The sequence below is a fragment of the Trametes versicolor genome (genome assembly GCF_000271585.1).
Source record: "Trametes versicolor FP-101664 SS1 unplaced genomic scaffold TRAVEscaffold_17, whole genome shotgun sequence".
NCBI lineage: Eukaryota > Fungi > Basidiomycota > Agaricomycetes > Polyporales > Polyporaceae > Trametes > Trametes versicolor.
Genome location: NW_007360337.1, coordinates 215942 through 233871, shown reverse-complemented (window position 1 = coordinate 233871; position 17930 = coordinate 215942). Strand labels below are relative to the sequence as shown.

At 57.1% G+C, this 17930-nt stretch overlaps 7 protein-coding genes across 7 annotated transcripts; 1 reads left to right on the top strand and 6 right to left on the bottom strand.

Moving 5' to 3' along the window:
• Window positions 1-1059: 1059 nt before the first annotated feature.
• TRAVEDRAFT_137028 (uncharacterized protein) lies at window positions 1060-4083 on the bottom strand (the record flags this gene model as incomplete). The annotated part of the gene is made up of 16 exons (XM_008047328.1): window positions 1060-1335; window positions 1390-1590; window positions 1652-1812; window positions 1866-2064; window positions 2114-2290; window positions 2344-2689; window positions 2740-2752; window positions 2811-3141; window positions 3191-3263; window positions 3315-3367; window positions 3417-3451; window positions 3511-3604; window positions 3649-3728; window positions 3791-3812; window positions 3871-3942; window positions 3997-4083. The coding sequence occupies 16 exons, from the start codon at window positions 4081-4083 to the stop codon at window positions 1060-1062; spliced, it is 2220 nt and encodes a 739-aa protein (XP_008045519.1).
• A 521-nt stretch (window positions 4084-4604) lies between these two features.
• Window positions 4605-6053, bottom strand: TRAVEDRAFT_54400 (Aldo/keto reductase; the record flags this gene model as incomplete). The annotated part of the gene is made up of 8 exons (XM_008047327.1): window positions 4605-4766; window positions 4832-5038; window positions 5101-5320; window positions 5384-5415; window positions 5473-5497; window positions 5556-5726; window positions 5783-5868; window positions 5982-6053. The coding sequence occupies 8 exons, from the start codon at window positions 6051-6053 to the stop codon at window positions 4605-4607; spliced, it is 975 nt and encodes a 324-aa protein (XP_008045518.1).
• A 317-nt stretch (window positions 6054-6370) lies between these two features.
• On the bottom strand, window positions 6371-7804 carry TRAVEDRAFT_75675 (Aldo/keto reductase; the record flags this gene model as incomplete). The annotated part of the gene is made up of 8 exons (XM_008047326.1): window positions 6371-6529; window positions 6588-6794; window positions 6861-7080; window positions 7141-7172; window positions 7236-7260; window positions 7313-7483; window positions 7542-7627; window positions 7691-7804. 8 exons carry the CDS (start codon window positions 7802-7804, stop codon window positions 6371-6373), a joined length of 1014 nt encoding a protein of 337 aa, XP_008045517.1.
• An 857-nt stretch (window positions 7805-8661) lies between these two features.
• Window positions 8662-10043, bottom strand: TRAVEDRAFT_54398 (Aldo/keto reductase; the record flags this gene model as incomplete). The annotated part of the gene is made up of 7 exons (XM_008047325.1): window positions 8662-8826; window positions 8887-9093; window positions 9157-9376; window positions 9436-9492; window positions 9548-9718; window positions 9775-9860; window positions 9930-10043. 7 exons carry the CDS (start codon window positions 10041-10043, stop codon window positions 8662-8664), a joined length of 1020 nt encoding a protein of 339 aa, XP_008045516.1.
• Window positions 10044-10693: 650 nt separating this feature from the next.
• Window positions 10694-12170, top strand: TRAVEDRAFT_67672 (protein-histidine N-methyltransferase; the record flags this gene model as incomplete). The annotated part of the gene is made up of 4 exons (XM_008047324.1): window positions 10694-10902; window positions 10966-11274; window positions 11341-11494; window positions 11566-12170. The coding sequence occupies exons 1-4, from the start codon at window positions 10753-10755 to the stop codon at window positions 12168-12170; spliced, it is 1218 nt and encodes a 405-aa protein (XP_008045515.1). The 5' UTR covers window positions 10694-10752.
• A 200-nt stretch (window positions 12171-12370) lies between these two features.
• TRAVEDRAFT_75673 (Aldo/keto reductase) lies at window positions 12371-14324 on the bottom strand. The gene is made up of 8 exons (XM_008047323.1): window positions 14166-14324; window positions 13703-14113; window positions 13553-13638; window positions 13333-13497; window positions 13224-13280; window positions 12948-13167; window positions 12675-12881; window positions 12371-12603 (listed from the first exon to the last, which is right to left on the bottom strand). The coding sequence occupies exons 2-8, from the start codon at window positions 13814-13816 to the stop codon at window positions 12439-12441; spliced, it is 1014 nt and encodes a 337-aa protein (XP_008045514.1). The 5' UTR covers window positions 13817-14113; window positions 14166-14324; the 3' UTR covers window positions 12371-12438.
• Window positions 14325-14765: 441 nt separating this feature from the next.
• On the bottom strand, window positions 14766-17648 carry TRAVEDRAFT_157221 (FAD-binding domain-containing protein). The gene is made up of 15 exons (XM_008047322.1): window positions 17300-17648; window positions 17111-17233; window positions 16920-17054; window positions 16842-16859; window positions 16662-16727; window positions 16499-16603; window positions 16391-16444; window positions 16166-16323; window positions 15989-16100; window positions 15769-15933; window positions 15499-15705; window positions 15305-15427; window positions 15145-15230; window positions 15047-15081; window positions 14766-14988 (listed from the first exon to the last, which is right to left on the bottom strand). The coding sequence occupies exons 1-15, from the start codon at window positions 17597-17599 to the stop codon at window positions 14936-14938; spliced, it is 1740 nt and encodes a 579-aa protein (XP_008045513.1). The 5' UTR covers window positions 17600-17648; the 3' UTR covers window positions 14766-14935.
• Window positions 17649-17930: the final 282 nt, after the last annotated feature.

Here is a 17930-nt window from a genome sequence, read left to right as displayed (position 1 = left end):
GAGCAAGTTGCCAAGAGGCACAGAACACAGAACACCATGGACGTAGCAGACGAACAGGGGTCGCAGAACAAGGGCGTGGGACCGTATATGCAAGGAAAAGAAGACGAAACATACCCCCTGCCCTGAGCTAGCATTGGGCTTTCGTGCGGTCGCCGCACAGACATTCCTTCAAGTCGTGCAGTCCGCTAGACGAGCGTCTGAGGGCCGGTGCAGGAGGGGGAGAGGAGAAGAGGCCAACAAACAGGAGACCTCAACGTTTTATACGTCGAGCGTCGATCGACCGCTGTGTCGCCACAGTGACGGAACGCGGCTCGCCATCGCTCATCTGACTGTCGTAGTTCGGACCTGCGCTCACGTGGGTGGAGTTGGATCGCGCCAGAACCCGCCGCGCCTGGCCTCTTCAAGTCGAAGAAGGCCACGTCGACGACGGGGGCGGGCTGTAGTCGGATATAGATCGCCGCCGCATACAACGGGCGGGGACACGCGCGCAGCGGACGCGGAACGTATATGTTGCCAGCATATATGCTCGGACAATAGTCGCGTAACCACGTCGAGCCCGAAATTGCGGGTCTAGCGACGCGTTCGTCACTGAGTATTTCGACTTGTTCAGAGAGCATACTTTCGTCGCCAAGAGAGAACGAAAGGTGTAAGACTGACCACAGCAGAGAAAAAAGCTCTGTCCAGAGTGTGACGACTCAACTCGAGAAAAGCTTGGCGCTGGGGTTCGCTTGAAGGCAATAGCCACGTGGCATAATTCTCACCTATGACCGTGTCAGGCCAGCTGGCTCGAGCGTTTCGGACTCGGACACCAGGTGTGGGGGGTGGTCGCCGGACTTCTGTAAAATCAAACCTTGTCAGCTGCTTGTTCACGAGTAGCTCAGCCAACCGGCGAGTGTCGAGAAATGTGACGATGATCCATGCGATTCATGCCGCGAGCGCTCGTAATATCGGAGTCAGTCCTGGGCCAGAAACGGTCTCAATGGTTAAGATGCTACAGAGTGACGTTGAATTGGTGGCTTACTACTATACAATGGTTGCTAATCATCCGCTTTCCTGCGTTCAAGTCGCTACGACAAGAGGCAACCGCGTCCGAAGGTCATCGACGTCCTCGATCGGCAGTCCGCACGTAAAGTTCTCGCAGATGCGGACGTTCTCCTTCGTCTCGCCGCCCGTACGCTCGAGCTCCTCGATGAGACTCCGGATGCTCCCATTCACCTTAGCCAGCTCCCGAGGCAGGTTCTTCGGGTCGATGTGGATCAGGACGCGATTCGGGATGAACGTCGAGCGAGTGAGCTCAAGCAGTGGCGAGGTCGACGACGCTCCGGTATGGATGAACTGCAGAACGGCTGTAAGCCATGACTCGTCCGGTAGCAATGAACGGATACGTACCTGCATGTAGCCCTTATCCGCCATCATGGCACCGCTGACCATGGACGCAAGCGCGAAAGGCGCTCGGGTGAGCAGCTGCCCGTTGGACGACAGTATGCTCTTCGCCTTCGCGTTATAATCGGCGTGTCTGTCCTCGGCTAAGTGCGCAAGACGCTGCAGGTTTGCGAGTGTGACCGACACCGCGCTGGGCTCCGCGCCATCCTGCAGAAAAAATCAAGAATCAGGCTGTCGCTCGCGGTCTGATCGCGGACGCGCGGCTCACCTGCGCATCCTTCATGCGGATGAGGATGTGCTCGTCCGGAGCAGACGCGAAGTATCCGCCGTCTTCGGGGTCGTAGAATAGCTCGTCTTGCTTCTCCTGCAAGCGCAGGGCCCACAGGAGGTGTTCCTCATTCGCGCTCGCCTCGTACAAGTCAAGAAATCCTGCCATTGTAATGAGGCTCATGTGTCTGTCGCCCCTCTTGGCTAAAACATACCTTGGATCAAGAACGCATAGTCATCTGCCTGACCGGTTGGGCCTGGGCCTTCGCGGTAGCTCCGCCAGAGTTTGCCGCTCTGCTCATCGAAGAGGTGGCCGCGAATGAATGCCGCGGATGCCTCCGCCATATCAAGTGCCTTCGATGCTACGTCTTTATCGTGGCCGAGAACTTCAGAAGTACGGGCAAGGCCAGAGATCTGTAGAGATTCAGCAACGTTGAAGACGCGACTCATCGAACGTCCTCACCATGAGCCCGTTCCAGCAGGTGAGTATCTTGTCGTCCAGATGCGGCCGAGGGCGGTGTTTGTCGCGGTAGTCCCGGAGCGTCTTCAAGCCCGCACCGAGGATCTTCTCAGTGTCCTCGACTGACTTCCCGAACTTGTCCGCCGTCTCCTCCGAAGTGTGCGCTGTGAACAGCACATTCTGTGCCCTAACGTTACTACGCGGCGTCGAGCAAATATAGCTGGCGGGCCTACCTGGCCTTTCAATTCGCCCTGTATATCGTGACCGGGGTCGCAGTTCCCGTCCGCCTCAACTCCAAAGTGATACTCGAAAAGTTCAGCGTCCGCGCCGAGGAGCTCATCGAGTTGCTCTGAGGTCCAGACGTAGAAGGCGCCTTCCTTCTTGACAATACTGTCGTGCGTCGGGAGGGAGTCGGCATCTTCGGCGCTGTAGAAACCACCCTCGGGACTTCGGAGGTCGTTCGCGACGTAAGACACGATGTCCTTCGCCATGAGTTCTAGAGTCTTCTTGTCGCGCGATGGCGTCGTGAGGAGCTGGTAGAGGTCGAGCGACGACGATAGAAGCTGGGCCTCGTCATAGCTGAAGATTTAGTTAGAATTGGTGCTCTAAGATCACGTATTTAGACTTACAGCATCTTCTCGACTGGAAAGACAAGAACATCTGAGTACGCGCACTCCGGAGAAGAGGGACTCCTACGCACAATGGGGAACGTGCCAACGCTCATCCACCGAATACCGCGAAAAGCCACCACCGACGACATCGCGGATACCGCCGTTGTATATCTTGATCATCGAGTACACCGCCATGTCTCGAGCGGCTTGCGCATTCTTCTTGTCCTCATTCGAAGCATTGAGGTCGCTTAGGTGAGACGCGGCATAACGCGCTAAGAAGTGCGTGGTCTGTGCAGGCGAGGGGAACTTCGGGGCGCCGCCGAAACCGCCGTTCACACCATCGAAGCGTTTCTGCAACCGCTGGAAGACCTCCTGTGGCAGAGGCTTCAATTCGACGCTATCTTGGGGACTTGGAGCGATCTAGTGTACGGTCAGAGGTGTCATGGCTTCATGAGGAATCGAGACGTACGTTCGAACTCTCTTTGAGGGTTTCAAGGACCTTGCCCGCGGACTCGATGCAGCGTTCGCGGTCGTATGTCCAGCTTTTTCAAAGGGTTCAGTAAGACATGAGATACAGAGATGGAGATACTTACACGTCGGCCAGTCTGTCAAGAATCTGGCGGAACCTGCCGGGAGGGAAGTACGTCTGATGTTCCGTCAGTACCAATTGGCGCATACATGCAGAATAATCTTACCCCAGCGAAGAAGGGATGGAGGTCGGGAGTAAGCCCTGCTTGGTATCAGTATCGAGGTCGTGTATGTGCCAAGTATCCGGACGGCATGACTCACAGACTGACATCGGCCAGCCGCCTCCACCGGTGGAAGCTTGAAGGAAGGTCATGTACAGCCGGTCAACGTCAGGCCGCTCTTCGCGGTCGACCTTCTTATGATGAGTACACGGAAACGCGAGACAAGACGCATGCCTACCTTAACGTTGACATAGTGCTCGTTCATCATTTTGGCAGTGATCTCATCTTCGAAACTCTCATGAGCGAGTACATGGCACCCTGCAGCATAAGCAGTATCATTCTCATGGTCTTGTTCATCACGCCGTGAACGTTGCACGCACAGTGGCAAGCGGAGTATCCGACCTGTACGCGTCGGCCTAAGTTTTGGAACACTACCACTCCTCAAGTGAAGGAGACGTACGGATAGAAAGATAGGCTTGTTCTCTTTCTTCGCCTTGTCAAACGCTTCCTGGCCCCATTCGTACCAGTCCACCTACCAGCGCGGACATATAACGACATCCCACGCCAGAAGCTCGAGTGAACATACCGGATTTTCTGCGTGCTGCAACAAGTACGGACTTTTGGCCTTGGCCAGACGATTGACGTGCCGTGTGCTGGTATTGCTTGTGCTCATCCTTGCTAGATGTTCTTTGTGCTGTGTTCGAACCGGCAGCTTGCGTGACGCTTGGTATGTTCTCGGAAGTAGGGGGTGCAACGGTCTTGACGAGTGGACGCGACGCGCTGGTGCGAGCCCGGACAGAGACAGTTTACTCTTGGAGAGAGCGTAACGGTGGTGAAGGAACATGAACGTATGCGCAAAGTTGCATCAGGCCAACCCAAGAACGTGAGCGAGTTGCAATTGCAGGTGAGATGTACGCGGTGGTCATCCAAGGGCGAAAGACGATGACGTCCGAGTCGGCGGTCGCCGGTGGCTGATAGCCCTAACCTTATTGTCGTGATAGGGTCGGTTCAGTCTAGCTCGCTCATCGGTACGTCTGCCTAGGGGAGACTACTACTTCAGTCCATATCGCGTCCTTGCACTGAACGTTCACAACAACTGCATACAACTGCCAGAAAGCCCGCTAGAAGTCGTAATAATTCCCCGGCACGTCCACTTCGCATTCATACACTCATAACTAGACTTCACGAAGTCGCTTAGGCCTCGAGGGGAGGAGTGTCACCGAACAGTAGCTGCATGCCCGCCTCGTAGTACCTAGGCCCAAGCGTCTTGTCAGCGACCTCAGCGATCCTCCGGATCTCAGCGACATCCTCTGCGCTCAGCTTGAGGTCAAACGAGGCTAGGTTCTCCTTCAAATTCTGCATAGCAACAGTGAGTTCCGTGCGACGCTCTGAACATCGCTTCCAGCAGAGACGCGACGCACCTCGACCTTGGTCGTCCCAGGGATAGGAATCACGTCGTCGCCCTGCGCGAGGAGCCACGCAAGCGCTACTTGTCCGGGCGTCGCGTTGTACTTTGCCGCGATCGCCTTGACGCCCTCCACGAGCTTCAAAATCTTGGGGAAGTTCTCGTCCGAGAAACGCGGGAGGATCCGTCGACGGTCACCCTCATCCAGGTCAGCGCGCGATTTCTAAAACACACACACCTCTCCGTCAATATTTCAGTGCATGCAGGATGAAGTTGTGAATTCACGATTTGACCCCCTAGGAGGCCACGGCCGACCGGCGAGTAGGCAACGATCGCGACACCGAGCTCGCGCGCCGCTTTGAAGAGCCCGACCTGCTCGTCTTCGACGTCGAGCGCGAAGGGCGAATACTCAACCTGAATCGCGCTGATAGGGTGCACTGCGTGCGCGCGTCTGAGAGTCTCAGCGGAGACCTCGGAGAGGCCGAGATACTTGACCTTGCCCGCTCTGCAAATGCAGAAGATTAGCAACATCGCTTTACGAGCGTGCGAGCAATCCAGGACGACGTACTTGACTTGCTCGGCCATCGCTCCCACTGTCAGCTGTGAGTCGTTCAGTGTGGTGCTCGGGTAAATTGAGCTTCCCAGCTGCGCGCTCACCTCGATGGGCACGGTCGGATCCGCACTACGAGTGTACCCAAGTGAGCGATATCATTTCCGGACTCGGAAACATACACACTCACCGGTGGAGGTACCACAGATCTATGGAATCCACGCCCAGCCGCGACAGCGACTTCTCGAGTGCTTTCGGGACGTACTCTGGCGGCGCATATACGAATCTGTCCTTGCTACCATGGGCGAATCCAAACTTGGTAGCCAGGAAGATATCGTTCCTCTTCCCTGTCTTCTTGAACCTTCGGCACACCACAACGTGAGCATGAATCCCTCAAGAGAACTTCACTTTACTGACCATTTACCGATAATCTCCTCGTTGTTCCCATATGCATCCGCGGTATCCCAGTTCGTGCAACCGTTCTCGTACACCGCGTCGAGGATCTAGCAGGGCAAGGTTGAAGCGTCCGTGGTAAGCGGACGAACATCAGCTAGAGAGGTGGGATACCGCTCGCCTTCATGCCTTCCTCGTCAGTCTTCGGCGTCCCGTAGAAGACAGAGATTCCCATCGCGCCATAGCCGATGGCGGTCACGTCCGTTTGGCCGATCTTTCTGGTGGGCAAAGGCATAGCGATGAATGCGCGAGTGGCGGTGCTTGAAGTTCAGTAGAGTCTGTGAACATCGACTCTCGCTCATTCCCGTCCCTTTATATATCAGCGCAAGGGCCGAAGCCAACGGGCAACCCACGGTGTACCTGGCCCCTAGATGAAGAATTTCAACATGCGCACTGATGCGCAACACCTTTCTCGACATCCGCTACCTCCAATGTGTCTGGCATAAGATGCTAACTCCTACGGTCATACGGGCACCTGTCTCACTGCGGGCCTGCACCGTCCATTCAAAATCCAACCGAGGTCAAATACAAACGAGAGCATGCTATCTCCGCCTAGGCGAGGGCAGGCGTGTCCGCATACAGGAGGGCCAGCCACTTCGCCGGGTACCTGGGCGCGAGGGTCTTGTCCGCCGCGACTGCCAGCTTCCGGATCTCATCCACATCGTCCTGGGAGAGTTGCACCTTAAGGCTCTCCGTGTTCTCTTTCAGGTTCTGCACAACCGATACCGTGAGCGTCTTCACACCAAGATGCGCAACACAGCGGACGTACGGCAATGCGGGTAGTCCCCGGAATCGGGATGATGTCGTCGCCTTGTGCGCGGAGCCAGGCGAGCGTGACCTGGCCCGGAGTGGCACCGTACTTCGTCGCGATTGCCTGCACGCCGTCAACAACCTTCAAGATGTTCGGGAAGTTCTCCGCGGAGAACCGCGGGAAGATGTGCCGCGGGTCGTCCTTCGGTAAATCGTCCGGGGACCGCTGCCACACACAAGGCACGCCTGTCAGTCTTGCGTCACAGTAGCCAAGGATAACAGGGCAGCTCACGAATCTGCCTGTTAGAAGCCCACGGCCGAGGGGCGAGTACGCGACCACGGCGACGCCGAGCTCGCGGGCGGCCTTGAGTAGCCCGATCTTCTCGTCCTCGATGTCAAGCGTGAACGGCGAGTACTCGACCTGGACGGCGGCGATGGGGTGCACGGCGTGTGCTCGACGCAAGGTTGCCGCCGAGATCTCCGACAGGCCGAGGTACTTGACCTTTCCAGCCCTGCGAACGGCGACACACATTAGACGAGAAAGTCGCACAGAAACGTAAATGCGCACTCACTTGACTTGTTCGGCCATAGCGCCGACAGTGAGCTAGTACGAAAGGTAGGTGTTGTCAGCTCCCAGTCTGCTAGGAGGGCAGCACGAATGCCATACCTCGATCGGCACGGTGGAGTCGGCCCTACGAGATACCGTCGTGAGCCTTTAGAATATTGATGTCGCGTTCTACGTACCGGTGGAGGTACCAGAGGTCTATGTAGTCTACCCCGAGCCGCTCGAGAGACTTGTCGATCGCCTTCGGGACGTACTCGGGGTCGCCGCAGACCATGCGCCCCGGGATGCCAGCCGCTGCGCCGAACTTCGTAGCGAGGAAGACATCGTCTCTCTTTCCCGTCCTCTTGAACCTTGAAGCAGCAACCATGAGGTCCGAATGAGCGGGTCCGAGGGCGCTGAAAAACGCACCATTTACCGAGGACCACCTCGCTGTCGCCATACGCATCGGCGGTATCCCAAAAGTTGCATCCGTTCGCGTGCACCGCGTCCAAAAGCTGCAAGTGTATCGGCGGTGTTAGCGCAAGCTCAAAAAACTCCGCGGAAACGCAGGTGAGTACATTCATCTTGTCCTCGTCGGACAGAGCCTGGGAATAGAGACCGGCGACGCTCATCGCGCCAAAGCCGATCGCGCTGACTTGAGAGCCGCCGATCTTGCGTGACATCGAGGACATCTTGAGCTGATTTTGTGAAGGTCGTTGAATGTGTAGTGCTTGAGAGTGTCTTGCCGATGCTCTGTACTGTTTCTCCGAGCCTCCTTTATATCCTCCTGGAGGGGGGCGATAGCCTATGAAGCTATAGGCGCGCCGTTCGGACTCGTCACTCTCGTGAGAGCAACGGCATTGCAAGGTTATGGGTTATACCACTCTCGCGTAGGCTCGGGCAGACTGTGCCGTAACCACAGCCGAAGTGTTGGTGAACTTGACCTATGTCGTCAGCACTGCATGTCAAGAGTCGGAGGTGAGGCCGTTCACACCGACATCAACAAGAAAGCGAGCGGCCAGTATGTAGTGGGTCCATGCCGGGTATACACACGGAATCCTTGAGGTGCGACAGCCCACTACGCCTGGCGTCTAGCCCGGTCATCACGACGGCAATGCCTAACCTGTAAGATACCGGCGCTCGCCAGGGTTCAAGCTCAAGCTCACGGGAGCCAGTCGAGTCCACACCACGCCATACCGCATATGAGGGGTGCCATGGTGATCGCGTGAGAGGCGTAGAATCAGCAAACATGGCGAGGTCGTCCATCAGGATGTGTGATATTGACGCTGCTGTGGTAGATACGAAGCGCTTGAGCGAGAGCCCTCATCATCAAAAGTAGAACTCGAGCCCACCTTTACAATGCGATACCTTGAACTTCTCGCACACTACCCGCACGCATCTCACTATAGCATGAGATGTACCACACTAGTACATCTATGATATCGCGAAGAATGAGCTTCCAAAGCTTGGATTCGGATTGCAGGGGTTCTGGCTCCTTGTACATGCAAACCGTCAAATTGTAAGGATTCATGAGGCGCTATAACCCTCCTTACGCCTTCGGCAGCGGCGGGGTGTCCGCCATGCTGAGCGCCTGCCACTGCGCAGGGTACCGCTCGCCGATCGTGCTGTTCGCCACCACCGCCAGCCTACGGATCTCGTCAATGTCCTCCTGCGATAGCTTCACCTGTAGTGACGCGATGTTCTCCTGGAAATTCTACACGCGCACAGTGAGCGGGGTATTCGTACTCAGGCCTGAGGGCGAGGGACGACGTACGGGGATGCGAGTGGTGCCCGGGATCGGAATAATGTCGTCGCCCTGCGCGAGCAGCCACGCGAGAGTGACCTGGCCGGCCGTCGCGTTGTACTTCTTCGCCACCGCGTGGATGCCGTCGACGACCTGGAGCACCTTCGGGAAGTTCTCCTTGGAGAAACGGGGCAGCTGCAGACGGATGTCGCCTTCGTTGAGGTCCGCAGGGGACCGCTGAATGTGTCGGAACCCCGTCAGCATAATAGCCTACCAACTGGGTAGAATAGAGTTGCTTACCATCTTGCCGGTAAGCAGGCCACGCCCGAGGGGCGAGAAGGCCACGACGGCCACGCCGAGCTCGCGCGCAGTCTTGAGAAGTCCGATTTTCTCGTCCTCGATGTCGAGCGTGAAAGGCGAGTACTCGACTTGAATGGCCGCGATGGGATGCACAGCGTGGGCACGGCGCAAGGTGTCCGCCGATATTTCAGATAAGCCGAGATATTTGACCTTCCCAGCCCTGCCGTCGAGTCGCAGGTGAGAAAGAAGTATATAACGCTTGAGAGTGAGTATACGTACTTCACTTGCTCGGCCATAGCGCGTACGGTCAGCTCAATAGGCACAGTCTGGTCCGCGCTGAAAACGTTGCTTTGTTAGCGTGAACATTCTATAGGGGATACAGGGCGCGTACCGATGGAGGTACCAGAGGTCAACGTAGTCCACGCCGAGCCGTTCGAGAGATTTGGCGAGCGCCTTCGGGGCGTAATCGGGGTCGCCGCAGACCACGCGGCCGGGGATACCAGCAGCCAGGCCGAACTTCGTAGCGAGGAATATCTCGTTGCGCTTTCCCGTCCTCTTGAGCCTAGTCATCTTCGTTAGTCACGTACTGGAAAGGTGTACACTTAAACGTCCTCGCACCATTTGCCAATAGAGATCTCGCTGTCACCGTACGCGTCAGCAGTGTCCCAGTTGGTACAACCGCTCGCGTATACAGCGTCTAGAAGCTATGGAAAGTTGTTAGTGGTCGCACTGCTAAGGATACAAGAGGGCCTGGATAGTGAATTGTTACGCACCTTGAAGCGTTCCGCTTCGCTAATGGCGGTGGCATAGAATGCGGCAATACCCATCGCACCAAAGCCAAGTGCGGAGACATTAGTGCTGCCAATCTTACGAGTGAGGAGAGCCATGTGGGTCGATGTGGATGAGTGGGTGGGTTGCGAGAGAAGTCGGTGTGGATGCTGTTCTGGCTGAGCTCTGCTCGAACTCCCTTTTATTCTCCTCCCAGCGCTCGACGGACGGCTAAACACCGTAAGTCTTTCCACTGCGAGCTAGCAAACGTACTATACAGGGGACTGTATGCGTTTTCACATCGTGAAACGCGTCTCTGCGGAGATAGCAGTATACAGTTTGCACCCGTTGTAGTATGATTTATCATACAAATTCAAGCTATTCCCGCTCGGAGAATGCGTATGGTGGTCGCTGTATACATACGTAGGTCTGAATATGAGTCAGGGCAACGGGATGTGGTACAGGTGTTGCCACACTTACAGACTTCCGAGTGACAACTGCTCCGTGCACGGCGGGTCGACAACGTGGCGCGAACGAACGCAGGACATCCTCTCAAAGTGTTACGTTATATATGATAACGGCCGTGCAAGCCAGGTATCGGGATGTTTTCTTCTTGATCAACGGAAAGCAAGGTCGTCGGCAGGTTCAAGGAGGACGAACGAGCGTCTACTACATCGCGAAGCGCCAAAAACCCTAACCCGAATGAGCGCCTGGGACAACCGATCTACTGAACTCCACGCTTTTCCTCTTTGGGTGGGTACAAGATTATCCGCCGAAGCCTTCTGTCCTTTGGCCACTCTTTTACGGGCATATCTGTGGGATCCGAACATGTTCAAGTTCAACTTCGAGGTAGACGAGGCGGACGACCCCCTTGCCGACCTCGCGTTCGGCCCCGTCGCCACCGCCGGGTCGGCAGGCGAGCAACAACAAACTCGCGCGGAGGAAGACCGCTCCACCGAGATCCCCATCGAAGACCTCGTGAGCTTACCCCATATGTATATGAACTCTACCTAGAGAAAGTCTAACAGATATTCCGCATAGATCGCTGCACTTCCGCACACGTTTTCTTTCTCGCCGCTCGCCGTCGTGCTTGCGTCAAAACGCGATGTCGTGCTCGCCCGCAGAGACCTCTTCGACGCCAAGTTTCAGCTCATCGCGTCCGACGAGGGCACAGAAGCTAAAAATGGACGCTCGGACGTCGACTTTCTCGACGCGCCCTCGGACCTCGTACCTTGGGTCTACGAGGGCGGTCTAAAAACTTGGGAGTGCAGTCTCGACCTCGTCGACTGCCTCGACACCATCTACGGGCCCGGCATCGCGAGTAACCTCAAACAAAAACGCATCTTAGAGGCATGTTCTCGCCTACCCCTATATACAGCTGATCAGACATAAACTAGGTTTCCTGCGGCCACATAGCTTGGGTGCGGCACGGCCATCCCCTCCCTGTACCTGCTATCTACTATATTCGCAGCAGAGCCCTCTGCGGAAAGTAACATCCACATACATCTCCAAGACTACAACGACCTCGTACTTCGTCTTGTGACGCTACCAAACGTCATTCTCGCGTGGTGTAAGTGTTCTACTCGGCGCGCGTGGAGGATTTCAATGCGAGAGATGACAAAAGCTGATCCTTAACAATAGACATGTCCCCCGCCTCCGCCTCCTTCCGGTCCAACCCCCCACCAGCCCCTCATAGTAACGGAATGGACGACCCCAACGCCGAACCCGAACCCCTCCCACCCGCGGACGTCACCGAGCCCGGCGAGCTCCCCATCACGCCCGCCCTAACCACCGCCTTCCTCGCCTCCCTCCTTTCCTACGGCGTCCACCTCAAATTCTTCTCCGGGGCCTGGTCCACATTCGACATCCCCGCCTCCGGCGGGCCACACCACCTCGTGCTCACCTCCGAGACGATCTACCGCACCGACAGCCTGCCCTCGCTCGTCGCCCTCCTCCAGCGCGCGACCGCCCCAGGGCCCGCGGAACCCGAGCGGATGGTGTCTCCGAGCATCGCGGAGTGGGCGTCGCGGCTAAGCTTGACGGACGAGGGCGAGCTGCGCCGTCTCGCGGAGGAAGAGAGTTTGTGCCTGGTCGCGGCGAAGACGGTGTACTTTGGCGTCGGCGGCGGGGTGAGCGAGTTTGTGGACGCCGTGGAGGGCGAGCGCGGCGGGGTGGTGCGTACGATCTGGGAGCGGGTGCATGGCGTGAAGAGGAGTGTGATGCGGGTGGTATGGAATAATGCATAATGTTTTGACACTGCCACCCTCGGGTGCGACGAGTGGAACATCGACGCATACATGCATACCCTCATGTGTGTGCGTCGCTACCCTTTGGAAATAAGGGATCTAGGATGCCCTCCCAGGAGGAGTGTAAGGACGTCACACGTCTGGGATCGTTCTCACCCATGCTTCCTGCAGCTCAGGCGCGGAACGAAAGTCTGAGAGTAGGAAATGACTTGTATTACAGATGAACCTCCAAAGTGTACACCTCTCGTATGTTCCATATCCTCCGTGTTTACGCGGACGGCAGCGGAGGCGTGTCCGCGAAGCACAGCGCTGAAGCCTGCGCCATGTACCTCTCGCCAAGCGTGTTGTCAGCCGCCACCGCGAGCCTGCGGATCTCGTCGATGTCCTCTTTCGCGAGCTTCACCTTCGCCGCGGCGACGTTCTCGAGCAGATTCTACATGCAGGCAGTCACAGTGAGTTGTGGTTTGCATACACGCGGAGGAAAAAGTGGGGCAGGCGACGTACGGGGATGCGGCTGGTGCCCGGGATCGGGATGATGTCGTCGCCCTGGGCGAGCAGCCACGCGAGGGTGACCTGGCCGGCCGTCGCGTTGTACTTCTTCGCGATCGCCTGGACGCTGTCGACGACCTGGAGGACCTTGGGGAAGTTCTCCGCCGAGAAGCGGGGCGTCGCCAGTCGCCAATCGCCCTCTTTCAAATCAGCCGGGGACCGCTACGAGAGCGAAGCTTGGTGAGCACATTATCCTCGTCGATCAATCGATGCGGGAGCATCACTTACGATCTGGCCGGTGAGCAGGCCTCGCCCGAGGGGCGAGTATGCGACGACAGCAACGCCGAGCTCGCGCGCGGTCTTCAGGAGGGAAATCTTCTCGTACTCGATGTCGAGCGTGAAGGGGGAGTACTCGACTTGGATGGCGGCGATGGGATGCACGGCGTGTGCACGGCGCAGGGTGGCTGAGGAGATTTCGGAGAGACCGAGGTACTTGACCTTGCCAGCCCTATTGACAGGTTACAGGTAAGGCAGGGACAGGACGGGATACACGGGTATTCTTACTTGACTTGCTCGGCCATAGCACGTACGGTCAGCTCGATAGGAACGGTCTGGTCCGCGCTAGAAACGTTCGCGTTAGCATGCGAGTATATGGAGGTGAAAAGGGGCATACCGATGGAGATACCAGAGGTCGACATAGTCCACCCCAAGCCGTTCGAGGGACTTGGCAAGCGCCTTCGGGACGTACTCCGGGTCGCCGCAGACAAGACGTTCGTCGGGCACGATGCCGAACTTGGTCGCCAGGAAGATCTCATTCCGCTTTCCCGTCTTCTTGAACCTTGTTATTTGTGTTAGCCGCAGTCTGCGATAGAAAGCTCGCATGGTCCTCGTACCATTTGCCGATGGAGATTTCGCTGTCGCCGTATGCATCCGCCGTGTCCCAGTTGGTGCAACCGCTCTCGTACGCGGCATCGAAGAGCTGTGCGTGACAATGCTTAATAAGTACCAACGACGTAACAAACCCTCCGCGAATAACCGCGCACCTTGAAGCGTTCCTCCTCCCCAATGGTGGTGGCATAGTATGCGGCGATGCTCATCGCGCCAAAGCCGATGGCGGAGACATCGGTGTTGCCGATCTTGCGGGTGGGGAGAGACATGTAGACTGATCTGGGTGGGTTGCGAGAAGAGTCGGTGTGGGCGGTATTGCTGAGTCTGCCCGTACGTCGCTCGACGTCCCTTTTATACACCTCATGTCAAGGCCACAGAAGGCACTGGCACCGTCGATCTTTCCACTGCGCACCGATCGATACACCATAATGTGAAGGCGTCTTCACATCGTCAAAATCGCCCAAGCGGAGATAGCACTCTACGATGTGTTTTCGTGGCACGGCACGTCATATGGCTTTGAGGCAATTCCCGCTCGGAGAATACATGGAGAGGTTCTTGTGGGCGTGCTTCTGACTGTTAGTAAGAGCGATGCCGAGTACAGCGTGGTGTCGCACTGACCTTAGCATGACAGTCGATCGTTCACCAACCAAATGTGGAACGAAGGCGCGTCCATCGGCTCGGATCGGAGGCAAGACGGCTCGGACTCGTCCACACGCCTTGTAGGATGAGCGAGGTAGTGCTGCTGAGCTGCACACGCAAAAGTAGGAAACGGAAGAGCGAGTGGGTCAAGAGAACGCTTCTGAGCGCTAAGCCCGTTGCCGTCAAGTTGTGGAACTTTGAGGAAACACAAGCGCCTAAACCAGGGTTGGTACCAACCACGACGTCGATCACCTGTGGCCTGCTACATGAGACTCCCAGTAGAGTTCGCGGCTTTGCTTGACGGAACTCACTGGGGGCATGGCTGGGCGACCACAGTAGCGTGGTGAGGACCATGTGAGAACCGGTGCACGGTTTACCTTCAAGTTGCCAGCAACGCCGACTGGAGCTTCGACTTCGCCTGCCTAACAGCAATTATGTATCCTCCGATCGGAATACAGAGCACTTACGCACGATACGAGCTTCCACCAGCTTGGCTTCGCACGTACCTGCTATGCCCAACTGCTATGCCCGGGACCCGACGTGCCGCACCAGCATATACGCGCAGCTGCAACACGATGCGCATTACTAGGCCCACTGGCAGCGCGTACATATCGACGAACATTAGTACTTGCATGACACTCTCCACGATGAGTTGTTACTGCGCTGTCACCCATGCGTACTCTTAGAGCCCTGCATTATGGTATGTATTATGGTAGCGCGTTCCCTGCTCGGCTTGCACTTCCAGGCGATCACAAACTGACGTAGCACTGGTACAAAGGGTCGGATGCGCCCTTCCAGCCCACTGTCCATGTTTGTTAGCACCAGCAAATGACACCCACCAAATAACCAAGAGAACTCACCACACTGCCAGCAGTCCAAAAGACCCTCCGGATCGCTGTGCACAAAGCGCATGTAAGCCATACACGCATATAACACGTCGCTTCGGAATGCTGCTTACTATTTACGCTTAACCGCGAGGAGCTTCGGGTAGTTCGCGCCCCAGTACGACGTCTCGTGGTCGGGCTCATACACGTCGCCCTCGTTCTGCCAGGCGCATCCGCATCGTCAGCAGCGTGTTCTCATCCCCTGCGCACGAGCAGCGCGGCGGCGACACTCACGAAGTACGCGCCGCTCCCGGGCGTGAGGTCACGGAACTTCTGCAGGCGCGTCTCAAGGCCGTTGTACAGTGTCTTGCGCTCCGCCAGCGTCGTGTTGTACTCAAACTGTGCCTTGATCGACAGCTACCGTTTACGCCCCCTCATCAGCATTCCCATTCCACACCACGAAACAAAAAAGCACAGGGAGAACGCACATGCCAGACCGAGTTGCGCCAGGCGGGCGTAACGCTCGTCGCGTTCGTCTCCGCCTTGAAGTTGAACGGCGTCCCCGCGACGATGTACGGGCTCGCGATGGGCAGGTTCTCCTTGATGAGCGCGATGAGCGCCGCGCGGCCCGCCTCGCTCGTGAACACGCTCGTCGGGATCAGCCGCGTGCCCAGCTCGAGCTCCGGACCCACCGCCTAGGAATACGCCGCCTGGGGTCAGTGTCCCGCGCAGGAATATGCGAATGGGAATAGACGCACCGCCTGCGCCATGGTCACGTACTTGTTGAAGAACGCGAGCCAGGACGGCAGCTCCTCGACGACGACGGAGCCGTTGCGCGCGGTCACGAAGTCCACTGCAGGCTTCATGGACGCCTGTGCGGCTGTATGGTTCAGTAGCGGGTTCACGTGGACCAGGGTTGGGCCCTGCGCGCGTTTCGTTAGCGATGAGGAGGCAGTGCACGCAACGCAGGAAACATACGACGATGTGCCCGCCCCACCCGGCCTGCGCCCAGCCGTGCGACTGGTTGACCATGAGCGAGTACCACTCTGCGAGGTCGTCCGATGCGCTCGGCGTGAACCTGAGCACCGATCTGTTCCGCGCGTTTTCGAGGTCAGCTTTCCGACCACAACGCTTGAGATGCATGCTGTCACTCACGCTTGAATAGTGATGCGCGGCTCAGTGCGGTGCGAGGACTCGATGACGACGCCGAACGTGCTGCCTCCGCCGCCGCGGAGCGCGAAGAACAGGTCGCTGTTCTGGCACGCGTTCGCGGTACGGAGGACACCGTCGGGTGTGACCACTTTGACTTGCACCTTCGTTGCGAGAGCGAACCTCAATTTAGCGCCAAACGGGATAGAAAGCGAACGCCTGTGGACTTACAACACGGTCGACGGCAAGGCCGTACACGGGGCTGAGGATACTGTGTCCGCCGCCCTATAGCTGTTCAGACAGGTTTCGTGCATCGCGCTCGATGAGTTTGCTACACACCAAAAAGTAGCCCCCGCCGAAGCCTATCGTCTGGTGGTAGCCGCCAATAACTGTCCGGTTCACACTGTCCGCGAACTCGTAGACATCCTGCGTCAGCACACCCGGCTGCAATAGTCGAATATCAGCACCGTCCCCATGCGCCCCGAACACTGCGGGGACGTACGCCAACCGTGATCGCGTCGTAAGTCGCCTGGCAACCTGTGGGCTTGAATTTCGCGTTATGGGAGATCTATTCGTCGTAGCGTCAGTAAGGTTGGTGGAAACCCACGAGAGTTGTCGCAGCTGCGGTCGCAACGCGCGCCCTCTTGCCTGCGGCTAGCGCCAAATAGATGGACATGCTCACCGAGTTCAAGCCGGTCGTCTAGTAAAGTCGGCTAACCCATCAGTATATATTGCGTAGAGATCAGGGAAAGCTACGTACCCACAGCGAGAGCGTGTCCTTGCCGCTGGACCTGCCCTTGTAGTCGTGACCCTTGTTCTTCACCGACAGACGTATACCTGTAGACCTCGAGAACGCGAGCGCGGCCTGGACGTCCGAAGCAGATTTGACCTTAATCTAAGGGATGACGTTAATATACAAGGCAGGCGCCCAGCGAAAGCAGGAAACCCTACATAATGAGGGGGAATATTGCCCAACCGACAATCCGCGCCCTGGAACGCCAAAGGATTGGTCGGGTCATTAGAATCCAGCAAGCACCCGTTCGACGCCTGCGCTTGACAGGTCTCCCATTGGGGCTGCCCGATAGGGTGTGAATGAATCAGTGCCTAAGCAGGTGGCGGACGTGGGAGAGCGGGGATTACGAGCATGTACGCGCCAAACTGCGTGACCCTGAATGTGGGATCGGTGTAGTTGGCCTGGACGGCCGCGCACGCGGCAGAATTGGCTGCCACGGGCTTGCCTTCGTAAGAGGAGAAACAGGGCTTCTCGAGCGGCACTGCAGAGGCGAGTCTGCCGCCGACGGTGAAGTTCAGTAGCTGGTAGGCGGAGAGAAGCTGCTGGGTCGACTGCACGGTCGTGTTGCGCGGAGATAAAGAGAGTGCGAGAGCAACATCGAGAGCAGCGACGAGGGTGAGCAGGAGCGAGTGCAGCGCGCCCGGCATGGTGATTAAAGAGAGTACAGCAAGTCCCTTAGAGGCCGCAGTAGACCCAGGGTTGCTTTATATACGGAAGGCGGAGTCGGGGTATGGCGTAAAGGAGAAAGTGATGCAGATGACCTCAGAGCGTCCTATTAAACTGGCCGAAATGAGGGCGGAAGTTCTATGGAGAACCAGCGAAAGATGCGGCCCTAGCAGTCGTCAGGTACCGTTACTGTTAATCCGCGTAAAAAGGGTTAACCATATGAGTGTACATGTGGCATAAAGCTTAAGCATCAGTATCAGTATTTAGTGCCTAATTGCACCGGCGTACCTACCATCCTGCTTAGACTTTTAT